General features: G+C 56.6%; 2 protein-coding genes across 6 annotated transcripts in view; one reads left to right on the top strand and one right to left on the bottom strand.

Annotated features, from left to right (window-relative positions):
- TGFB1 (transforming growth factor beta 1) lies at nt 1-14,019 on the top strand. Of its 4 annotated transcripts, none has more exons than XM_036833597.1 (8): nt 410-800; nt 3,831-3,991; nt 5,635-5,752; nt 7,566-7,643; nt 7,800-7,950; nt 12,723-12,770; nt 12,853-13,006; nt 13,514-13,798. In XM_036833597.1, exons 1-8 carry the CDS (start codon nt 443-445, stop codon nt 13,670-13,672), a joined length of 1,227 nt encoding a protein of 408 aa, XP_036689492.1. In that variant the 5' UTR covers nt 410-442; the 3' UTR covers nt 13,673-13,798. The 4 variants fall into 4 exon arrangements, with proteins under 4 accessions (XP_036689494.1, XP_036689495.1, XP_036689492.1 ...); XM_036833598.1 differs by having other exon boundaries at nt 7,803-7,950; XM_036833599.1 differs by lacking the exon at nt 12,723-12,770 and having other exon boundaries at nt 1-800.
- Nucleotides 12,940-24,245, bottom strand: part of CCDC97 (coiled-coil domain containing 97) — a 16,459-nt gene continuing 5,153 nt past the window's right edge. Inside the window, exons 3-6 of one of the 2 annotated variants that reach the window (XM_036833602.1) lie at nt 23,640-23,918; nt 23,047-23,176; nt 21,068-21,130; nt 12,940-13,024 (exon numbers count right to left, since the gene is read on the bottom strand). In XM_036833602.1, coding sequence (XP_036689497.1) covers nt 12,973-13,024; nt 21,068-21,130; nt 23,047-23,176; nt 23,640-23,918 — 524 coding nt within the window. In that variant the 3' untranslated portion in view covers nt 12,940-12,972. Of the gene's footprint in view, nt 13,025-18,867; nt 21,131-23,046; nt 23,177-23,639; nt 23,919-24,245 lie in introns of those variants that run through there. The other variant, XM_036833601.1, reaches the window with a different exon arrangement.

The raw sequence follows: 24,245 nt of genomic DNA on the forward strand, positions 1-24,245 counted from the left end.
GCCCCCATTCCGGACCAGCCCTCAGGAGCCTCAAACCCGACTCCCGCGAGGACTCGACCCCAGACATCGGTCGCACCCCCCCGCACGGCCCCCAACTCCCAGCCTCTCTCTTGAGCCCCCGCGCATCCAAGGACCCTTCTCCTCCGGGATCCAGGAGACGGGATCAATCTCAGACCTGCCTCAGCTTTCCTATTCAAGACCACCCACCTTTGGTACCAGATCTCGCTCATCTCGGTTTTTGCCGTGGGATACCGAGAACACACCCATCAGAGCCTCCCCTCCAGCTCCGCTCCGCTCTCCCTGAGGGCCTCAACTTCCCCCTCCCCAGACCCTCCTACCTTTCCTCGGGAGACCCCCCCCAGACCCTGTAGGGGCGGGGCCTCCCTCTTCCCACCCCAGCCCGGCTCGCGCTCTCGGCTGTGCCGGGGGCGCCGCCTCCCCCATGCCGCCCTCGGGGCTGCGGCTGCTGCCGCTGCTGCTGCTGCCGCTGCTGTGGCTACTAGTGCTGCCGCCTAGCCGGCCGGCCGCCGGACTGTCCACCTGCAAGACCATCGACATGGAGCTGGTGAAGCGAAAGCGCATCGAGGCCATCCGCGGCCAGATTCTGTCCAAGCTTCGGCTCGCCAGCCCCCCGAGCCAGGGGGAGGTGCCGCCCGGTCCGTTGCCCGAGGCCGTACTGGCCCTTTACAACAGTACCCGTGACCGGGTGGCCGGGGAAAGTGCCGAACCTGAGCCTGAGCCAGAGGCGGACTACTACGCCAAGGAGGTCACCCGCGTGCTAATGGTGGAAAACAGCAACGGTGAGCTCGGAGGGGCAGGGGAACCCTGGAGGGGAGCCCCCAGGGGGCGCCGGAGTGCAGGGGTCACGGGGAGGAAATTACTGGTAGAGGAAACTGGCTGGAGGAAGAGGACCCCCGGGGGCGCCAGGAACTTGGGAGGGGGAGTCCAAAAGAGGATAGGGCTGAGCTCCCTACCCCCCAGGTATCTGGTCTTGAAGAGGAGATAGTGAGCGAAGTGGACCGCTTTTGGAGGGCTACAGGAACATACGAGATCGTGGGCGGGGGGAGTCCCTTAGAGGGAGAGAAGCGAAGCAGTTACGGGGTGGGGTGTTGTAGAAAAAGACTTCCCTTTGCAGGGTGCACTAGAGTGCGGGGGTCGTGGGTGGGGCCCGCAGAGAGGGAGCTCGCTTTGGGAGAAGCGAGGACGAGGACCCCGGCATTGGGGAGAAGAGAGGTAGTGGGGAAAGCTGACCCAGAGCTCAGGGGTCATGAGGCAGGAAGATTCAAGAAGGACAGAAAAACTAGGTGAAGCGAACCCCAGAGGTTCCAGAAAGTGGAGAGTGGACGCATTTGCACACGGCGCGAAGAACACGCGGGATTGGGGAAGGGCTTAGAGAGAGAGGCGGGGAGGGGGTGATCAATGCGAGGTCAAAGGGGGCGTGAGGTCGTAGGGTGGGGGAAGCTGGCGGGAGAGAAGCGGAGACCCCAGGGGGATGCCGAGGATGCGCCGGGAGGTGCTCTATTTCGCAGACGGACGTGAGAGGGGGAAGCCCAGAGGAGGAAGCGAGCCCCCAGGAAACCTAGAATACTGGGTCGTGGGAAGGGGTATACGGAGCGGAGAGACAAGCGTGGGAAAGGTGGACCTGGGAGGGGGCAGAGGAGAGATGGACGGTGCCATGCTGGGAGCAGCGAGCCTCCGCCACGCCGCGGGATGGAAGGGAGAGGGCTGAGTGAGGAGTCGAGCCGTAGAGGGAGAGGTGGGTGGGTGCGACTCTACAAGACCCGGGTGAGAAAACCGAGCTGGTAGGGGTGAGGAAGCCCCACGTGTGTGCCACGCGCGGGGGGAGGAGCCTGCGCTTCCGGAAGGGGACAGGAGAACCCCCGCAGAGCTGAATGCTGAGAGCCTGGACCCCAAACTCCTAGTTCCTCTCTAGGAGGCTGGGGAAACCCCAGCGTCCGGCCGCCTAGCCCTCCCTCCCTTCCTTTCCTTCCCGTGCCTCGGGGGGCGGGGATCGCGCGCGGAGCCTGGGGCGAGACGAGGCAGGTCCGGTCCCCGCCCTCGCGGTGGCGGCGGCGCCTCCCGCCCCCTTCACCCCCAGCTCAGGGCGGCACTACCGCTGGGCCCGCCCCCTCGGCGCCCGCGGAGACCCAGGCGTCCTGCGTGGCCCGGAGGCTTGGGGGCGACCCCCCTGCTTTCACTTTCCCTCTTGGGCATTAGACTTGTGGGTCTCTGGCCCATTTGTGCACCCAGTTGCTGCTTCAGCCGAATGACACCCCTACCCTCCCACATCTCCGTCTCACCTTTTCCGTCGTAGCTTCACCTTGGTTGTAGAGATTTTTCCAACACTGATACCTTCAATCTCTCTTCATTCCTCTTCTGCCTCCATCTCGCTCCCAAACCCTATGTCTCTCTTCCCGTGTGTCTCTGTCTCCCATCTCTGCCTTTCCACCTCTCCCGCATCACCGTTACTCTCTCTGTCCCAGTCTGGGTCTCCCAGTTTCTGTCTCTCCATCTCTTCCCTCTCTCTCTCTTTTTCTCCTCCATACCCTACTCTCCATCTCTCCCTCTGACCGTTCCTGCCCCTTCTATCTCTCTTCTTCCCTATCTGTCTCCCAGGCCTGGGCTCTACCCTTCCTTTGGGGTCTGCTGAGTAACCCCTGGGCCAAGATAGGGCTTTTTTTTGTGCGGGGCAGGGGCTGGCCCGGCTAGAGAGGGGAGGAGTAGGGGAAGGAGGCCCACTGAAGGGGCTTCCTGTGTCCTTTCTCATCAGATGTCTCCACCGTTTCCATGCCCCCACTGCAGAGGCCTAAAGCAGCTGTCCCAGTTGGTCCAGGGGTTCATGGCTTGCCCCCTCTTTCCCAACCCCAAACTTTTCCTAGACTAGAAAACTCTTCCTAATTTTCTCTGTTCCCCTTCCCCCGCCCCCGAAGCCATTCTTACCTAGAATGAACTTTGCCTTCTCTAACCAGCTGGGGAAGGAAACAATAATTATAATAATAACAACAACAACAAGAGTAATGTCACATTAGCAGGGAGGCAGCATAACCTAGGGGTTAAGAGCACAGTCTCTGGAATCAGACTGGCTGAGTTTGAATCCCCACTCTGCAGCTTCTTGGCTGCGTGATCTTGGGGCAAATTGTTTCATCTCTTTGCCTCAGTTTTCCCATCTATAAAACGGGTATACTAATAGTATCTTCCTCATGGGGTTGTTGAACACACACATTAGAGTAAGCATTGTACGCAGACTCTGTGCAACATACTTTATCTGCATCATCTCACTTATTTCACACTATCATCCTGTAATCAGTCCTTGTCTTACAGATGAGAATCTGGCACACAGAGAGGAATTCACTTGCCCAAAGTTCCAGCGCTTCAGTTAGGAAAGCCTGGGCTGGGAGGCAGAGAACTTGATGTCAGGTTGATCTTTCCCAAAGAATAGGAAACTGAGGCTCCGAGAGGGCTTGTGACTTGCCCAAGAAAGAAGGCAGTAGAAGCACAGTCCGATCCAAATGCCCTTGATCCCTGTGCTGCGACATAACTTGCATTTGAGGCTCCAAGTGCTGGGGAGGCCTAAGCAAGCAGAGCAGCCCCCACCCCTGTGCCAGCTTTGTACTGAGAGGGCACTTCCCAGTTGATGGGAGGGAAGGGTAGATAGGATCCCGTTTAAAGAGGTGGAAACAAACCCAGAGAGGAGAAGCCAGTCACCTAAGGTCACACAGCTAAAATGTGTTTGGGTTAGACTCCAACCCAGGGCTCTTTGACTTGGGGTGCGCCAGCTCTCCTGCCCCTGTCAAACCCTGACATCCCCGCTCTCGGCTCCTTCTGCCTAGAAATCTATGGGAAAATCAAGCATAGCCCACACAGCATGTATATGCTCTTCAACACATCGGAGCTCCGGGAAGCGGTGCCCGAACCTGTGTTGCTCTCTCGGGCAGAGCTGCGCCTGCTGAGGCTCAAGTTAAAAGTGGAGCAGCACGTGGAGCTGTACCAGGTGGGGGCGAGGGCCCCAGAGGTGGCCTGGGCTGGGGCGGTGCTGGGGCGGCTGGAAGGCTGGTGGCTGCAGGGTTCATGGTGACCGATCCTGAAGGCACAGACTGTGGAATCACAGGGCTCTGAAACTTTCAGACTCTTTGAGCCCTAGAAGGTTAAACATTTAGAAGGCCGGAATCTTAGGAGTTGGACTCTAAGAACTCAGGACTTTTGAAAGTTTGAATCTCTGTAAAGGTTGCAGACTTTCAAAGTGCTCTGTCCCCACACAGTAGCCACTAGCCACATACGGCCATTTAGGTTGATTAAAATTAAATAAAAGAAAAAATTCAGTTCCTCAGTCTCACTGGCCATAGTTCAAGTGGCCTGTAGTCACATGGGGTTAGCAGCTGCTATTTTGGACACCACAGATAAAGAACTTTTCCATCATCACAGAAAGTTCTCTTGGTTAGCTCTTTTCTAGAAGAGTCTCCAGGAAGATTGGAGCCTCAAGAAGTTCTGGATTCTCTTGAAGGTTATGTGACCTAGAACCCCTGTCATGTGGAACGTTAGATTCAGTAGTAGATGTTAGACTCTTACAACAAGGGAACTTTGTCTGATGTTAACTTCTTGGAGTCTAGAGAATTAGCTTTTATCCTGCCAGCTCCCAGGGGATCATTCCACATGGATGTCAGGCGTCTGCAACGTCTAGGTTTGTGGCATGTCAGACTCGTGGGTTTGTAGAACATGAGTCCTCTGGAATGTCTCAGGCTCATTGAATGTGTAATTCTTGGGGTGCCACTGAGCACTGGCGTTATGGAATGACTTCTAACATAACTTCTAGAAAGTGATAACTTGGGGCTTCTCTGGTGGCACAGTAGTTAAGAATCTGCCTGGCAACGCAGGGGACACGGGTTCGAGCCCTGGTCCGGGAAGATCCTACATGCCGCGGAGCAACTAAGCCCATGTGCCACAACTACTGAGCCTGCGCTCTGGAGCCCGCGAGCCACAACTACTGAGCCTGTGTGCCACAACTACTGAAGCCCGCGCGCCTAGAGCCCGTGCTCCGCAACAGGAGAGGCCACCGCAATGAGAAGCCCGCGCACCGCAACGAAGAGTAGCCCCTGCTCGCCGCAACTAGAGAAAGCCCGCGCACAGCAATGAAGACCCAATGCAGCCAAAAATAAATAAATAAAAAATAAATTAATAAATACATTTTTAAAAAAAAAGAAGGAACGTGATAGACTCTCAGAATTTGGGGGGCCAAATTTGCAGAACTGTCTATAGTCAGTGACCCCTACGATGTCAGTGGGAGACTCGTGGCATCGTGGGCCGTCCAAGCTGAAAGGGGCCGCCTGGCATTTCATCAGTGAGGAAACCAAGGACAAAAGGGGAGAGGAATTTTCCACGGCCACGCCGGGGTCAGGCATAAAGGCTGAGCTGCCCAGGTGCCTTGAGCACCCAGCCTGGGGTTCTCTCTCCCCTCTGGGCTGCTGTGGGGTGGGTGGCTCCTGTGGGCCCCTCGGTTTGGGTGTCTGGGAGGGGACTGTCTGCAGGACTGTGTGGAGGCCCTTTTCGGGGAGCAGGTGGAGTCAGGGGTGCAGCGTACATGAGGGCTGTGTGGCAACATCTATCCATTGTCTCTCCCCCCAATTCATTATCCCCCAGAAATACAGCAATGATTCCTGGCGCTACCTCAGCAACCGGCTGCTGGCCCCCAGCGACTCACCGGAGTGGCTGTCCTTTGATGTCACTGGAGTTGTGCGGCAGTGGCTGACCCACGGAGGTGAGGACTGCTTGTCTGCCCCACCCCTATTTTTTGTGTGTTTTTTGGCCGCACTGTGTGGCATGTGGGATCTTAGCTCCCCGACCAGGGATCGAACCTGCAGTGGAAGCGTGGACTGTTAACCACTTGACCACCAGGGAAGTACCCCCCCACCCCTATTTTGTAATGGGGTTGACCCCATTGTTTGTCCTGGGGCTCCCCTGCCTAGCACCCCCCACCCCATGTTGGTGCCAAAGAGCCCAGACCTGGGCCTCCTCCCAGGCACTCAAACCTGAGTGATTAATGGTAAATCCATTTCCTGAGCACCTGCCCTGTGCTGGGTGATGCTGGGGACACAACAGTAACCAAAACAGCACCATACTTGCCCTCATGAAGCTTATCATCCCTTGCTCAGGTTAAGGGATTTGGGAGAAAGACCTGAAAACCAGGTAGTAATGTCCCAGAGTGGGCAGGGTTGGGAGGGGGAGCCCAGAGGAGGTGCCTGACCCAGCCTGGGAAATCAGGGAGGGCTTCCTGGAGGAGGGGACATTAGCGCGGTTGTCTGAGGGATGAGTGGAGCCAGCCTGGGAAAGACGGAGGGGCAAGAGGGTTCAAGGCAGAGGGATAGGCTGTGCAGAGCCCTCGAGTCCAGGGAGAGCCAGACACACCTGATCTGTCCGGAAGAGGACTGTCTGTCCTGTTCCATCTGAGTCCACAGTACCCACGTCTCCCTTCCTAGTCTCCCTCCCATTCATTCCTTCACTCAGTAAATGCCAGTAGGTTCCTGCTATGTGCCTGGCCCTGTGCGGGTGGTGTGGGGGACACAGTGGTAACCATGACAACTTCTAGGCCTGCCCTCATGGGGCCCACAGTCACTTCTAGACACCTAGGAAATCTTGCCAAAGCCCTAGCAGGGGGCCCGCCTGACTCCCATTGTGATGGCCACAATGACCAGGGCCGGGATGGGGGAGGCCATAAGTGCTGTGGGAGCCGAGAGTGGACATCCAAACCCATCTGGAGGGGTCCAGGAGGGCTTCCTGGATGAGGATGATTGTGTTGAGACTCATGAGATAAGTGATGGTTTGGCCAGAGGAAAAGATGGGGGTTAGGGAGCAGGTGAGCGCTGGGACAAGTGTCCTGGGCTGATTGCTGAGTCCAGAGCCCCCAGCACAGGGTCCAACACATAGTGGGAGCTTAGAAAGGCATTCACTCATTCATTCAAGAAACCTTTCTTCCACACCGGCCCTGGGACAAGAGCCCAGGCTCTTGCATCCCAGCCCTGCCTTTTCCCACTTTGGGCAAGTCACCCTCTCTCCGTGGGCCTTGGCTTCTTCATCTGTAAAATGGGGAACTTTGGTGAGGATTAAAGGAAATAATACACAAAAAGTGTTTAGAACAGGGTCTGGCACTCAGTGCGAACTCAGGAGATGTTTGTTTTTACGACTGTGGGCCAGGCCCAGCGGGGAACAAGAAAACAAGGATCCCTGCCCCCATGTATCCTGCTTTGCCACTGAGAACAAAGAGGGAAATAAATAGCCAGATACAAATGTCAGGGTAAGTGCTATGGAGAAAATAAAGTGCTGTCATAGTGGGGGCGGGGCTGTGTCCTGGAGGGCTTCCCGGAGGAGGTGGCCTTTGAGCTGAGACCTGGAGGAGGAGGAGGCTGCAAGGCAAAGGACTGGAGCACGAGGGTGCAGTGAGAGGGCAGGCAGGGGAAGGGGCAGGAAGGAGTTCCCCCCACCCCCACCCCAGGGGTTTGCCACTTCCTTTCTCTTCCCCCAGGGGCTGGGTGAGCCACCCCCTCACACTGGCTTCCCTCTCCCCACTCCCACAGAGGAAATAGAGGGCTTTCGCCTCAGTGCCCACTGTTCCTGTGACAGCAAAGATAACACACTCCAAGTGGACATTAACGGTGAGGCCCACCTCCCCGGCCCGGCCCCATGCCCACCGGTGATGTGTGTGTGTGTGTGTGTGTGTGTGTCTTCCCCTTGACCATCTCCCATTCATCCATCTGAGAGTGTGTGTATGTCTCCCCCACCCTCCCCACCACCTGACTCCCAAACCAAAGCAGGGTTCAGTTCCGGCCGCCGGGGTGACCTTGCCACCATTCATGGCATGAACCGGCCCTTCCTGCTCCTCATGGCCACCCCGCTGGAGAGGGCCCAGCACCTGCACAGCCCCCGGCACCGCCGAGCCCTGGACACCAACTACTGCTTCAGGTGAACCTTGCAGCCTTCCCCTGATGCCTTCCGGGCTGGGGGCCTCCTTGCCGTCTGCTGAGCGGGCACCGCAGATTGGGCACCTGGCTGGTGCTATGCTTGGGCTGGCATCTCCTTCAGCCTGGAGCGTTCAGGAGATGAGGTCCGAGGCCTAGGATGCTGGGATGTGCGAACTGGGAGTCCTCGAATGCTGAGATCAGGTGGCTCTCTTGCTGGTGGGTTGGAATCAGAGACTATTAGAATGTTGAACACTGAGAATGTGGGATTTCAATATTGGAAGGTCACCACGTTAGAGTCCTGTACTGCTGGCAGGTTGGGGTTCGAGCATGTGGGGATTCTAGGATGTTAGAATTCGGTAGTCATTATTGAAATCTGAGAATGTTGGACTCAAGGGATGTTGGGATCCTAGAACTTGGGAATTCAGAACTGGAAGATTGCCCATGTTGGATTCCTATACCATTGACAGACTGGAGTCTCCCGTATCGGCAGATTGGAGTCCTTGAATATTGGGCCCAGAATAGTGGAATCCTGTGTTAAAATATTAGCATCCACAAATGTTGGAGTTGGAGAAAGCCAGAGTATTGGTAACCTAGAATGTTGGGACTCAGGGCTGGAATCTTGTGAGAATCTTGGAAGGCTGTGATCTTAGAAAGTGGCAGCTTGGACCTCTTGAGTGATGGGCTCAGAATTGTGGAATGTTGGAATGCAGTTTTGAAATATTGGAATTCAAGAATGCCAAGATCCTGGAGAGCTGGAATGTGGGAATCCTAGAAAGCTGGAAAGCTGTTGGTGTGTTAGACTCTTGAGAGGCTGGTGTATTGCAGTCTAAGAAAATTGAAAAGTTGTAGTCTTAGAATGTTGAAGTTCAGAGTTAGAATGTTGCGAGTTTAGAGTGATAATGTGACCTTGGCCCTCCCCTGCTTAATATTTTGATGGTGCCTTTGGGCTTTGTTACATGCAGTTCTCCTGCTGGAAAGTCAGCTCTGCTCCCAAACTCCTTCACCACCAGATCCTACCCTCTGCCCAACAACCCTGTGAATGAATGAATGGTTTGAGGTCTTGAGTGCCAACAGCTTATACTATTACAGAGAGAGAGTGCCAGCCACATGAGGGACACAATGTCACTTAGGAAGTCTTGCCAGAAAATCAAACCTGAAGCTGGTCAGTACGGTAGATCCAATTTCCCAGAAATATAAGAACAGAGAAACATGTTAAACAACACCATGGTCGTGCAGTCAGCAACATCTAGATTGTGGGAAACCTGACCCAGTTTCTTCAACAAATACAATACAAAGGGGGGAAACAGAGAGATGGTTCTGCAGACTTTAAAAAAGAATATTAAAAGATGTATCAAGCAATTGCCTTGTATAGACCTTATTTGGGTCTTTTTTTTTTTTTTCTTCTTTGGCCCGAGCCACGCAGCATGTGGGATCTGAGTTGTTCCCCGGCCGGGGATCAAACTGTTGCCCCCCTGCAGTGGAAGTGCAGAGTCTTAACCACTGGACTGCCAGGGAGGTCCCCCAAGTGGGTTTCTTTTACTCGTCAGACCCTGTTGGGTCCTGGTAGACTGGAGGGCAGAGTTGCAAGGGCCTGGACTGCGTGTATCACAGGACCTGGAATGCAGCAGGCCCCAGGCATGCACCTCAGGGTCACCTGGAGGGCTTGTTAAATGTGGCCTGCTGTCTCCCACCCACCCCCACCCCCAGTTTCTGATTCAGTGGGTCTGGGGTGGGGCCTGAGAATTTGCATTTCCCACAATTTCCCAGGCAGTGCTGTTGCCTCTCCAGGGACCCTATAGGGAGAACAGTTGAGTTGGATGATAGAAATCACACACTTCAAATCTTAGGACCTCAGCACCCCGGCACAGTTGGATCAGAAATGAAAGATTACTCTGGACAGTGGTTCTTCCCCTTTTGTGAGTCCGGGAACCCCTTGAGAAGTCGAAAGCCAGGAACCTTTTTTCCCCAGAATATGCCTACACGTACACACGTAGGTGCATATGGTCTGGGGGGCTCGGGCCCCTCCCTCAGCCCGTCCATGGATTTCCTGATGCCTCCTGGGCCCTTAACATCTTATTTGATCCAGCATCCCTTGCATCTTTGTACAGATGAGGGAACTGAGGCCCAGCCAGACTGGGGAGGCGCCAGGCTGAACTCACAGGAATCTAAGTTTCCTAACTTCCTTCTCAACGTCCTGTGGCTCTTGGAGAGGCCTTGTCTTGCCCTGGGAGATCCTGTCACATTGCCTCTTCCCCCTCTGCTTAAGCTGACATGGTTGCACTGGGCAGATGAGGCCACAGACCCCAGGGCAGCACAGAGTTAGCTGTGAACCTGGCCCCAAACTCCACCACATGTAGGCTACAAGTGAACAGACAACATCCCCCTTTCTCTGAGGCTCAACTTCTTCATCTTTCAAATGGGAATAATAATAAGACCTGCCTTGTAGGGAATTCTCTATTGATTATTTTTTTTGGCCGCACCGCACACATGTGGGATCTTAGTTCCCTGACCAGGGATCGAACCCGCACCCCCTGCAGTGGAATCATGGAGTCTTAACCAGTGGACCGCCAGGGAATTCCCGCTATTGATTTTTTTTTTCCCCCTCTATTGATTTTTGAGTAGGAAAATACATGCACATGGATCAAACCCAGAAAGGATACTCAGAGACCCTCCAGCTCCGGCCCCCAGCCCCTATATGAGGAGGCTTTTATTGTATTTGTGTCTCCTCCCAGAGAGTCTCTGTATGAGACACTTACACATAGCCATGTATATATTTTTTATTTTGTCCAAATGGTAGAGTCTTTTTCTTTTTGAGGGGGGGGGGGAGTACTGCATTTTCTTTCTTTAAATTTTATTTTCTGATTCTAAAAGTAACACATACCCACTATTGAGAATTTGGAAAATACAGAAAGATATCACCCATCACATTACCACATATAAAATGTCACTGTCAACATTTTAATATATTGCCTTCCAGTCCGTCTATTCAAAACAGAATTTAGATCATGACTGTACCTGTAACTTTGCGTAGTGTTCCTTTCACATGTTATGAACACGGAATTGAAAGTGTTCTCAGCTGCCCATGAGTCAAGCTTTTTAGTCAAGTTCCCAGCCCATCTCAACCATGGCCCCAGGGGCCAGCACAGAAAATGCCCCATTTCCTTCCAGACATGCAGGAGCCGGGGCCGCAGACTGGGGAGGACTGACTTTTGCATCCGAGCCTGGGACACAGCTCATGAGTCCAGGGCAGTAGAGTCTTACATACCACCACTCTCCAATGTGCTTTTATTTTTTATTTTATTCTGTTTTTTAAAAAGTATTTATTTTTTTGGCCGTGTTGGATCTTAGTTGCGGCACGCGGGCTCTTCGTTGTGGCACGTGGGCTGGCTTCTCTCTAGTTGTGGTGCACAGGCTCTAGAGTGTGTGGGCTCAGTAGTTGCGGCGTGCAGGCTTAGTTGCCCCGCAGGATGTGTGTGGGATCTTATTTCCCCGACCAGGGATCGGACCCACGTCTCCTGCATTGGGAGGAGGATTCTTAACCACTGGACCACCACGGAAGTCCCTCCAATGTGCTTTTCAAAGACCTAACATATTGATCAATTATTTTATACAGCCAATACTTGCTAAGCACCTGCTATGTGCCAGGCACTGTTGCAGGGACACATTTAGGGGCAAAATAGACAAAAAGTCCTGTCCTCAGAGGAAGACAGAAAATGAACAGATAAATAAATCAATATCTAATAAAAGAGCAGGTGGCAAGAAGGAAAACAAATCTGAGGAAGGGAAAAGAAAGAAGTCATTGTGATGATTTATTTTTCCTCTTCTGATTTAAATTTTTTTTATTAGGGGAAACTTTAAATGTATTCATAAGCAACCAAGATGGTACAAGGAACCCCCATAAACTCTCATCCAGTATCAACAAGTATTAAGATTTGCCCCATTTCAGCTGCAGTCATTTTCACGTTTTCTCACATAACTGAAATGCTGTTATTACACTGTATGGAATTTACAAACATTTGGATTGGTATTTTGGGTAGGATGGTCCAGGAAGGACTCTGAGGAGACGACATTCATTTATTTGACTGATATTTATTGAGCACCTACTGCATGCCAGGCAGTGTTCTAGGAGTTAAGGCTCCCTGAGTGAGGGATGTTTGAGCATACACACAAATGGAGTGAAGAAACAGAGCCAGAGTGGGTATCTGTGGGAATAGCAAGCCAGGCAGAGGGAACAGCAAGTGCAAACGTCCTGGGCTGGGACTCAGGAACAACGAGGATGGTAATGTGGCTGAAGGAGAGTGAGAGTGGGAGTGGGGAGGGAGTTGAGATCAACCAGATCTGGTAGCGCCTTGTGGTCCATGGCGAGGGCTTGGGCATTGGCCTTGTTCAGAGCAGAGGAGCGACGGACAGTCTCTAGTACGTGGCCCCAGAAGGCAGGGATTTCTGTCTGTTTTGTTTGTACAAACAAACAAACAATTGTCCCCAGTAGACCCCAGCCCAGCACATGGTAGTAGTTCAATAAACATTTGTTGCACACGTAGAACATATCAGTACACGTGGAGCTGCATTGTGTTTTTTATGTTCCAGTGTGTGGATGTGCTGTGATTTGTGTAGCCATCCCCTCTGGACGTTCATTTGGCTTCTCACAGGCTTGAGCGTTGCCTGAGGTAATGTTCATGAGGATGCCCTTAGCGCAGTGCTGGGCTGGAGGAAGTGCTTTATCAGTGTTAGTGATGATCATTACTATTACTCTTATTGCTGTTATCATCACAGGGGTTGCAAGGGAGACCAAGATGGAGACCGTGCTGGCGGGCAACCAGGGTGAAACACATGCCCCCCCGGGGGAGGAGGGGCAGCCCCTCTGCTCTCCTGACTCGGGTTCCTCCCTCCCTCCGGCCTGCAGCTCCACGGAAAAGAACTGCTGCGTTCGGCAGCTCTACATTGACTTCCGCAAGGACCTGGGCTGGAAGTGGATTCACGAACCCAAGGGCTACCACGCCAATTTCTGCCTGGGGCCCTGCCCCTACATCTGGAGCCTGGACACGCAGTACAGCAAGGTGCGTCTGGAGCCCTGGCTGGGGGTGGGATGAGGGTAGCAGGAACCGAGGGAGGAGAGGGAGAAAGAGAGGTAAAATCAGATGAATTGGCGAGATAGTGGTCAGAAAGAGAGGAGACAGGGAGTTTGGCGGGGAGGTGGCAAAGGGATGGGAGAGAAACTAGAGGCAGGGTCTGAGCAGTTAGAGACACGAGGCAGAGGGAGACAGAGATATGGGGAGACCCATGGAGACGCATAACTTGGGCTAGGGAAGAGGTGGGGAGATGGAAGGAGAAAGAGAGAAACGGAGGGACACAATGAGAGAGAAAAAGGCAGGAGGACAGAGAATTAGGAAGATGGAAGGGGAGAGAAAGACAATGAGACACAAGCCAAGAGTGGAAACTGGGGAGAGGCAGAGAAACAGAAAGAAACGGAATGAGATAAGACAGAGGGAGATAGGGAGAGGCTGGTGGGGTGGGGGTACCCTCCCCATGACCCCCGACCCTGACCCCGCCCACCCGCCCCGCAGGTCCTGGCCCTGTACAACCAGCACAACCCGGGCGCGTCGGCGGCGCCGTGCTGCGTGCCGCAGGCGCTGGAGCCTCTGCCCATCGTGTACTACGTGGGCCGCAAGCCCAAGGTGGAGCAGCTGTCCAACATGATCGTGCGCTCCTGCAAGTGCAGCTGAGGCCCCGCCCCACCCGACAGGTCCCGCCCACCCCGGCAGGCCCGGCCCCGCCCCCGCCCGCCTCATCAGGGTTGTATTTAAGGACACCTCACCCAAGCCCACCTGGGGTCCATTAAAGGTGGAGAGATGACTGGGTCTCTGTGTCGTTGGGCGCCTGACTGGGGTTTCCCTTCCGACGTTCCCCGACCCCCCCCCCCCATCTCCTTACATTGACACTTAGATCTGCCTCCTCCTGTCTCTGCCCATCATTCATTTGCCCCTCCTCACACAAACACTTCCTTAGCGCTTGTTATGTTCCTTACTCCTGGTGAACACGGGTTAGATTTATTTATTGAGCACCTTGGACCCTTATGTTAATAACTCATTTAACCACCATAACAAAGCTCTGAGATAAAGAGACTCTGATAACACCCACTTTAAATGTAAGGAAATGGAAGCCCAGAGAGGTTAAGGGAATAGTTTCTGCCTACCAGGAACCTACTTTCTGGGGAGGAGACAGACATAGTAAAGTTGTGCGAAAACAGGAAAGCAGGATGGGTAAGAGATGGCTTTGGGGAGGAGGGAGGGCTTCTTGGAGGAGGTGGCATTTGGGACTTGAAGGAAGCCAAGAAGGCAGCCTGGGGGAGGGTGTTCTTGGTAGGAAGACAAAAGCAAAGGCCTGGAAGTAAAGATGAACTTGGGGTGAGCTACACAGGCAGGAAAGAGGCCAGTGCGTTTGGAAGGGAGGGGCAAGGGGAAGGATGTTAAGATCTGAGTCAGAAAGTAACACTCACAGGCCAGAGAGTAATAACAACAGTTCTCCACTCCAGGTATGGAGCTACTAGCTCATGGCATTCTCCCCACAGCCCAAGAGAGCAGGGGTTGGCAAACTATTGCCTGCAGGCAAATTCTGACTCGCTGCCTGTTTCTGTAAATAAAGTTTTATTGGAGCACAGCCATGCTCATTTGGTACTGTACTGTCTGTGGCTGTTTTAGTGCTACTAGGGCAGAGTTGAGTAGAAACTGTGCAAAGTCAAAAATATTTACTATCTGACCCTTGACAGAAAATGTCTGCCAACTCCTGCTATGGAGATCATTTGCTCCCCACTCTACAGATGGGAATACTGAGGCACAGAGAGGTTAACTTATTTGTTATGGTCACATAGTTAGCAAATGGCAGAGCTGGGATTCAAACCCAGGCAGCTAGCGTTGAGGGCTTATGCACACAACTTCTGCACTGGTCCTGCCTTCCAGACCACATCAGGCCTGTGGGGACCTGTGAGAACTTGTACTCTGAGAGCGGCAGGCACCATGACAGGTGCCATGAACAGAAGAAGGACGTGATTTGACTTGAGTGCTCAGGGGGTCCCTCTGGTTGATGGTTGAGAGTAGACTGAACGGGGCTGAGGGTGACCGCAGGGAGACCAGTTGTCCAGGAGAGAAATTACAGCACCCTGAGCTGGGGTGGGTTTCCCTCTGCTGTGTTTCTTCCCATCTGCTGGGGTCTTGCTGATGAATTCTCTCCCGCTTCCTCTTTCTCTGGCCTCTCAGTTTCCCCTCTTCCTCCCTGGTTTTGGTTCCCCCTCTCTCTGCCCTGCCCTTCTCAGGTCTGGGGCCTTGACCTGCTTTGCTCAGTGACTGCCCTGGGGGAGGAGGGTGTGAGTGCTGAGCTTCCTTTGTAGGTGGGTTAGTGGCACTAGGTCTGGATGAGTGGGCCCCGGGGCCTGCCCAGCCCAGCCCAGCGGTAGAAATGTGGTTACTCCTCCTGGCCCAGGTCTGGGAGTCATAGAGGGCTGGGGGTGAGGTGGGGGCCGGAAGAGTTCACTATCCAAGGATGTGCTGCCATTGTCACCAGCCTCTTGTGTGGAGATGCTTGCAAGGACACAGTGACATGAAGTGTAGTCTCCGCAGCCCCGTGAGGTTGCGGCACGTGTATTCACACATTCACAATCATACAGAGGTTCAAATATGGACAATGTCCCATGCAAACACAGTCTCCTCTCAGAGACACAATGGACACACACACAAACTCCTGCAGGATCCATGACACATGGACCGGGACACCTGGTGGCACGTGACACACGCCGCCCCATCACATGCACACAGCCCAGCCTTGGAGCTTGGCTGGGACACAAGGTAAGCAGAGACTTCCGTAGGGACAGAGCAAGACGCAATCACATAAATACATCCTGTAGGATGTACAACCACCACACTGCGGACACAGATGCAGAGGCAGTGCCATGACAGACACATTCCTCACAGCATCGGAGCCCCGTCAGGAAATGAAACAGAGACTCCGGCCCCGACCCACCGACAGTTATACAAACATCCTCCAGGGGGTCACGGTCACAAACAGGCACCGTGTGCACGCACAGGGCCTGACACGTCACAGTCCCACCCAGACACATACCACACACGGAGATCTGACACGTCAGGATCTCGCAGACCGCCAGGCGGTCGTGCCCACTCGGCCTGACATCTGCCGGCCCCACACGCTCAGGCCTGGGGAGTCCCACACGGCCCTACGGACGGTAGCCGACCCGTCATACTTAGACGCACTGTCACTCCCCGGGTCCCAGACGGAGAGTCCCGCACAGCCAGACACACCCCCGGGGCCGTGGCCCTCACACGCCCAGCTCGCGCCTCGGCCCAGGACAAGTCCCGGCCGCACACCAGGCCGCGCGCTCCCGCGGTCGCCGAGCCCTGGCCACGCCCTCGGGCCACACCCCGCCCACCCGCCCGGGCGCCGGGGGCAGGGAAAGCCGCGGGCTCAGCACCTTCCCGGCCGCGGGGGCGGCTCCTGCCCCGCCCCTCCCGGCACCTGGCCCTGCGGGAAGGCCGGGCAGAGCCCGGCCCGGGCAGCCCCGGCCCCCAGCCAACCGCAGGGGCAGGCCCGGGGGTTCGGGGCGCCCTGCTCCCCTCCCCCGCCTCTGCAGGCAGGCCGGGCGGCGGGGGAAGTCGTGGGGGGGGAGCCTGGGTTCCGGCTGGAGCCCCGGCTTCCCGTCCTGCCCCCAAGGGGCAGGAAGCAGGGCCGGGGGAGGCCAGCTCAGGCCTTCCTGCCCCCTCCCCCAGACAGGCCTGGGACCTGGGACGGGGTCAGCGTGAGAGGGAGAAAGGGAGGGGGGAAGTGGGGGGGGGGAGAGAAAGCCCCCTTCCCCCTAGATCTCTGGACATCCAGCGTGTTGGTGTCTTTCGTGTTTCTAATGTGAATTTGTGTGTGTGTGTCAGCAAGCTTTATGGTGTGAGTTTTGTGTATCCAGCATAGGGGTCTCTAACACACGGCTGGGTGCCTGACGGCTGTGTTGGGTATGCACCACGGGGGATTTTCCACTCGTGTGTCTCCAGCACGGGTTCAACTCGTGTGTGTGTGTGTGTGTGTGTGTGTGAGACTGTGCTGCATTTGTTGTGCCTGCACCTGTGTTTTGTGTTTCTGCTGCACAAGCCGGTGTGCACTCTGGGTTCTGTGTCTGGACACTGTGTGACTCGGCTAGTCTGTGTGTATGAGTTGGTTTTATCTATCCCTGGGGTGTGTTGTGTCTGGATTTTTTTCTCAGCACACTTGCTCTTCTTTTCTGGGCGTAAATTTGCACATTCTTAGCATAAGTTTGATTAGAAGTGTGGGTGTTTTCCGTGTATGTTTATGGGTCTGTGAGAAAAGTGTGTTTCCAGAAGGTATTGTGTGTGTGTGTGTACGTTGTGTTTCCTACTCAGGATGATTTTACTGCCTGTGTGTGACGGTTCCCAGTGTTTGTGTCGGTGGGTGAGTAGCTTCTGGGTTACGTTTTGTGATCAGTGTGTGCGTCGCTGGTATTCCGAGCATGTTTGTGTGTCTACGGGGTGTGTCTCCCACATGCTTGCTGTCCTCCTCCCAGTGTGTCCATCTCCGGGACTGCTGTTCTCAGCCTCTGTGGGTGTCTGTGAGCAGGTGGTGTCTGCATTTTGTGTCCCCACACGTGGGCTGATGACTTCAGTGTGTGAGCAGTCGTGTGGGTCCCTATTTTGCGCTATCACTCTTGAGTTTTCGGTGGGGTGTGTTCACGTTCACGAGCAGCTGCACGCGTGGGGCTGCATCTGTGCTGGTGTTTCCGGGGAGGGGGGCATCCTGTGTCCCTAGTGCAGCCGCTGGCATCCCGGGCGATGCGGCCTCCATGCTGAGTGGAGGCTGTGTCTGTGGCGCGCCCCCTTGCCGGCTGGTGCCACGTTGGCTCGGGCTTGCCGTGGCGGGCAGGGCAGGGCAGGGGCTGTGGTGGGCACTGGAACCACGCCCGGACCTCGGTATAAATATCTTGGGCTGCCGGCGGCTGTGTTTACTTGGCCCCAGCCCGGGGGCGGCAGCAGCCGGGCAGGTCTTGGGGGCGGGGGGGGGGCCAGGCCACAGCACAGTCACTTCCTTCTGGCCAGACAGGCCGCAGCCTCCCTGCTCCCTTTCTGGGTGGGGGCGAGGTGGTGACCCCTCATTCTGGGCTCCCAGGGGCCGCCAGTGAAGCCCTGACCCCGACACCCCCGCTGGGCTTCCCAGGATCTGGGAGAGAGACCAGCAGAGATGGGACAAGGGCGGTGGGCCAGGAGACAGCGGAGAGAGGGGTTGGAAAAAATGAGGGTGAAGACGAGAGGAGGAGGGGGGCCTCTGACAGAAAGGCACGGGGACGCGGAGCCGGAGAGGGAGAGGGAGGGAATGACAAGGAGGGAGAGGAGAGAAGAGGAGGCAGAGGCCCGGGCATAACGAGAAGCGATGGGGAGACGATGACAGAGAGCTGCAGAGACAGACCGAAAGGGAAGACGGAGCTAGGGGAGAGGCAGAGGAAGGAGACAGCAGCAGCAGGGAGAAGGGGCAGCGAGGCAGGCGGCTGGAGGGGATGAGGAGAGAGGGCAGGACGCAGAGAGGTGTCAGACGTGGGGGGTGGGGTGCCAGCCAGCAGAGCCTGCCCAGGAGACAGACAGGAGACACGGGGGTGGGGGCCGGATGCCCTCGGAGGGGCTCTCCCCTCCCTGACTCAGCCTCTCCGCCCACCCCAACCCCAGCACCAGGAGTGGAGGGGCAGGCGCCTCTCTGGGCACCTCCAGGTCTCAGCGGGTCTGAGGCTGTGATGGGGGAGTGTCTCTGGGCTCCACCTCAGTCTCTGAGACAGACGCTCCTTCTCTGCCATCTGACTAACCCTAATTCTGACTCAACTGCTGTCTCTCATCACTTAAAAAATGTATGTAACAAATTTAGGTATGGCACAGTGCATCACAAATTTAATGATCAAATGATAGACTGGTGAAAAACGTGCACATCACCCAGGGCTGATGCCTGTATTATGAAAGACCTCTCACAACTTGAGGGCATCAATGCAAGCACCTGAGAGAAAAACATCCCTCCCAGTTGTGAGTCCAGCGGGCTGGATCGCCTTGGGCCTCCTCTGGGAGACACCCTATCAGTACTGACAGTTTATACTGCATGGGACCTCTGTGATGGTTCAGTGACTCAGGTACTAAACACTAGACGATGCCGTCCGTCTGTGCATAGGAAGGACAGTGCCTAGCGCGCCAGGAGGGCCCCAAAGGTGTTAGCTGCTGTTATCCTCAACAGCTAACTCTCCTTCAGTCGTTACCCCTGAAGAAGTCTGTGCGTCTGTCTACTCTGCATGGCCCTGAGAGCGGACAGGCAGGCCAGGAGGTGGTCTCCAGGACTTACGATTCTACACCCGAGTTTTCATCTCTGATGGCCACGTGGCCTTGAGTATGTGACATCTCCTTTCTGGGCCTCCTGTGACCCACATACGGAATGGAGCTGAGCCCCTCGTTCGCGGGGCTGTGTGGAGGATTCAGTGCGGCATCAGGCACCTTGCTGGGACCTGGCACAGGGCAGAACTGCTCAGTAACCGGAAGTTTCCTTATTTAATAGTCTGTCTGAACATCCCTCGGCCTCTGTCTAGCTCTCACTTTCTGTGTCTGGCTCTAATTCCAGTTGAGCCAGAGGGCAGAGGCGAGGCCTTGGGGTCAAAAGCTGTGGCCCCAGGAGTCTGTGGGGTCTCCCCGGCACTCTGGGCCGCATGCTGGAGGAGGCAGTTTTGAGGGTCCTTCAGGCCTGGCTCACAGGAGTGAGGGGTCCCCGGGCCCCACCTCTCCAACACATGGCCTGTGTCCTCCCCCGCTAGCAGCTGGCCCCTTCCCTGCGTATGTCTACTGGGGGAGCGTGAGCTGGGTATGGGGGCATGGGAAGGCGGGATGCCTGGGTTCCCACAGGCCAGTGGCTGAGTCACCAGGCGGCCATCTGGCTCCCATTAGCCCAGGGCGGCAGGGGGCTCCGTGGGGCCGGCTTGGGGCAGGGATGCTGGGGCCGGCTGTGTGTGTGTGTGTGTGTGTGTGTGGGATGACTCAGGACCCATGATAACAGCCTGTGCATATTTGGGAAGTGTAAACAGGAGAGGGAGAGGGAGGTGGAGGAAGTGAAGGAAGGGAAAATTGTGGCTGGGCAGAGGGGGGCTGGTGGGGCTGGGAGGGGAAAGCCCCTCCTCTCCCTCTATACCCCCCCCAACCTGGCAGGCCCACGACCCCATGCTGCCCCTGCTCACCTCTCCCAAACCTGGGTCCTGAGGGAGAGGTGAGAGCCGGTGGCCACCCCCAAGGTCGCCCCACTGCCCGCAGCGAGGCCCGATTACTCAGCAGTCAGGCTCTGTGGCCCACAGCAGTCAGGATGGGGGATGCTCAGGGCCTTGCGGGGGGGGGGTACTGAAACCCAGAGATAAAGGCTGAGAGACAGAGAGGGACAGAGCCAGCACAGAGGCTGCGAAAGATGGACGTGTATGGGCAGGAAGAGCCATGGGCCCAGAGAGGGAGGCCGAAGGAGATGGAACGCAACAGAGGCAAGGAGGTGCGAGTGTGAGACTGAGCCTCAAGCACAGAGGGGCAGGAGAGCAGAGGCGGGGCTGCGGAGGGCGAGGCGGAGCGCCGCTCTGGGTTCCACCTGGCCAGCTCCAGCGACAAAGGGCCCCACTGGCCTAGGTCAAGGGGAGGGTGTTCATCCTGCGCCCTGCTGTGGGGACAGAGGCCGGGGCACAGAGGGGGGGGGGCAGAGAAAGACAGAAGGGAAAAAGAGGGAGGTGGAGAAAGAGGGAGAGACACAGAAAGCAGGAGACAGAAAGGTGGTGAGAAAAAGACTGAGAGAGAGGAGAGAGGAGGGAGAGAGGCACCAGGGTTCAGGGGGAGAAGGAAATGGAGAGCAAGGGGGAGGGGGCCGCGGAGATGGGACCAGACCCAGCGAGGCTTGGTGGTAGAGGGCGGCCACCCTGCTGTCGCCTAGAGAAAGTCACTGAGCCGGCCTGTCATCAGCGGCCTTGCTGGGGCGGGGTGGGCGGGGTGGGCGGCCGCAGCCATCAGTCCCCGTCCAGCTCTGGGCTGGGGGCGTCCTCGGGCTCCTCCTCGTCGAAGTACCTCTCCTCTTCATCCCGGGCCACTATGTCCAGGTTGTCGAAGTCAGGGTTGTCGTCCACGGTGCTGCAGGGGGAGGGAGCGGTCAGGGGCCGGCTCTGCCTGCACCCCAGCCTCCCTGCTTCTGCGGAGAGGAGCTGGGGCCTGGGGCCCCCTGAAGTGAAAGGCCATACGCTGTCAGCTGTAAGTCAGAGCGAACTTACAGCTGAGTTATGTTGGATCTCTCAGGGCTTCAAACAAAAGGCAACGTTTTCCAAAGCAGAGATTTTACATGAAAACTTCTGGTTTCTCTTAAAAAGCCAGAAGATGTGGTGACACGTGGGCCCACATCTGGGCCCCGAGGCAGTGGTTCTCAACCAGGAAGATTCTGCCCCGCCAAGGAACATTTGTGATAACTGGAGACATTTTGGTGGTTACGAGTTGGGGGGCTGCTACTGGCATCCAGCGGGTGGGCGTCAGGGATGCTACTGAACACCCCCCCACAGGAGAGTCTGCACAAAGCGTTACCCAGCCCCAGAGGCCCACAGTGCTGGAGCTGAGAAACCTTGCCCCCAGGCAACAAGTTGTGAGAGGACCCCCGGCTGTGCTCCAAACCCTACCAGGCTCCCTCACACTCTCTTTGGTGCAGGAAGCCCGGTCCAATCCAGCCCCGCCACCCCTGATGAGACCGCCTACCCCTCACCCCTCACACACCGTGCTGCTCCGCTGTGCCCCTCAAGGCTCTCGCACCTGCTGTTCCCCCTGCCAGGAACGCTCTTCCCCAGGGTATTTATGTCACTTCCTGCAGGTCTTTGCTCCAATGTCACCTGCTCAGAGAGCCTTCCCTGGCCACCTCATCACCCTGCTCCCACCCCCAACGCCGGGACCCTGCTTTGTCTTTCTTCCTGGCCCCATCACCACTAGATGTTTCGCACCTCCAGCACCTCCATTCCGCTCCTTGCTGCCTTCCTCGCCAGAGTGGGACTCCTTCAGGGCAGGGAACCCTTCCATCGGTTTTGTTCCCTGCTTGATCCCCAGAGTCTGGACCCAGCAGCGCTGAGCACCTGGTGGCTGAATGCAGCTCAGCAGCTGCCCCGCGGAGAGCGGACAGGCTTCAGTCCCCACCACTCCCCATTCCCCACACCAGGGCCGACTCCCTCGTGGGCGCCTGGCTTTATGACGGCAGTGGTGCCCTCACCGAGGGCTCCCCACAGCCCGGGGACTCTACTCACTGCTTTGTGTGGAACACAGATCAGTCAGTGTGAAAGCGCATCAGCCAGACTCGCCTCTGGAGCTGCGGACCCCGGACTGGACCAGCGGTGCTCTGGTACCAGGCGCTGCTGTAGCTGTGGCAATCGTGACACCACCCCCCGCGCCCCCGCCGCCATTCTACTGACGAGGCCCCGAGGCTCTGCTTGTTCATATGTCATGGGGGCTGGGTTTGAAACCACACCTGATGTTCCAGACCACAAGGCGAGGCTGCCTCCGTTGACAAAACCATTTATCTTTTACTCCGATACTTCACTCGCCTGTGTCCTTTTCCCTGATGGCAAAATCCTTTTCCAAAGCAGGTGGCCCAGGTATCTTATCCCTGGGGTTCTACTGGAGGGACGAACAACCAGCACTGCAGGGGCACCCACCACAGGCCCCTCCACGCCAGGCATCACCCTGCCAGGGACTACTTCCTGCAGCATGAGGAGTCCGGGGTCCTGGGGGACACTTAGGAAGCTTGGGGTAGTGGCATCCTACCAGGCCGCCACCACCATCCACCCAAATGGGAATGTTTCAAGTGTTTTATCATCAATATGGAGCTGGACGTCAGCCCTGCTCGCTCCCCTCCTTCAGGTGAGGGGACTGAGGCTCGGAGATGGACAAAGCTACTCCAAGGTCACCCACTGATCTCTGATCTGAAACCCTTAGGCTGTGTGACCCCAGAGCCCATGTCCTGTGGGGTGCTGGGCTGGGGGACTGGGGCGGGGGGCGCGGGGAGGGCACGGGAGCACCTGTAGTCAAAGTCTCCATCCTTGCCGTCCAAGAAGTGCTGGTGCATCCGGCTGGTGAACTCTTCCCGCAGGATCAGCCTCTCTTCTGAGTCGGGGACCCAGGCCTCCGAGTCTATGCCAGGCCTCTGGTCTGCAGGGGGCGACACCCAGGGTGGGGTGTGTGAGGACTGTGCTGAACACACCCCCGCAGAGAGCTGCATCCTTCGTGCTGGGCGGCACTGGGAACACAGCAGTGACCGAGATGGCCCCGTCCCTACCTTCCTGGGGCACACACCAAACACGTGACAATACAGTGCTCTGGAGGCCGCAGAGCAGGGTCGGGACCTGACGCCTGAAGGGCGGTGAAGGGAAGGCACTCCTGGCAGAGGGAACGGCATGAGCGAAGGCCTGGAGGTGAGGGACTGCTTGGTGTCTTTGAGGAGTGGGGACAGGGATGCTGGAGAGGACGGAAGGGCCAGGGCACTCGGGCAGGCAGGGGCGGGATGTGATGTCTGCTCCCGCAGGTGGGCCCAGCCTAGTGCGGTGGAGCTGAGACACGCAAGCCTGGGGCTGGGGTGTGCCGACACCGGGGCCTCCCCACTGCCGGCCCTCACCTTCCTCGTCGCTGTCCTCCTCCTCTTCCTCCTCCTCCAGGCAGGCCTCCTCCTCCTCCTGCTGCTGGAGCAGCCGCTGCTGCAGCTCCCGCTCCTGGTAGGACTGGAGCAGCAGGTCGGAGAGCGGGCAGGCGGGAGTGCCGGGGGGGCCGGGCTTGGGCGGCTGGTGGGCCGGGGTGCGGGCGCTGAGCTCCTCTAGGGTCAGGTACTGCCCGATGTACTGCTCGTACAGCAGCGGGGCCCGAAACCGCATCTGCTCGTCGCTGAAGTACTCGCCCCCTGCGCGGAGGAGACAGGGTGGGCGTGGAGTCAAGGGCCTGCGGGCGAGGCGAGGGGCTGGGCGGAGGGTGAGTGTGCCTGCGCAGACCTGTGTCCACCCAGGCGAGGGACCGCGCTGACAGGAAGCCGTAGACACACAAGTGTGAGTGTGATCGTCCACAGTCAGGAATGTACGCAAACACGCGCAGACGCCTGAGGTCGTGACCGTGAGAACTCAGGCACGTGTCTAAGCACGTGTGCGCGACCAGGCCTGTATCTACGTGTGGACTCGTGTGTCCAAACATGCAGGGTACACAGTCAGGCTGCTGGGCATCCTGGCCTGAGGCA

The sequence above is a fragment of the Balaenoptera musculus genome, chromosome 19 (assembly GCF_009873245.2).
Source record: "Balaenoptera musculus isolate JJ_BM4_2016_0621 chromosome 19, mBalMus1.pri.v3, whole genome shotgun sequence".
Classification (NCBI taxonomy): Eukaryota; Metazoa; Chordata; class Mammalia; order Artiodactyla; family Balaenopteridae; genus Balaenoptera; species Balaenoptera musculus.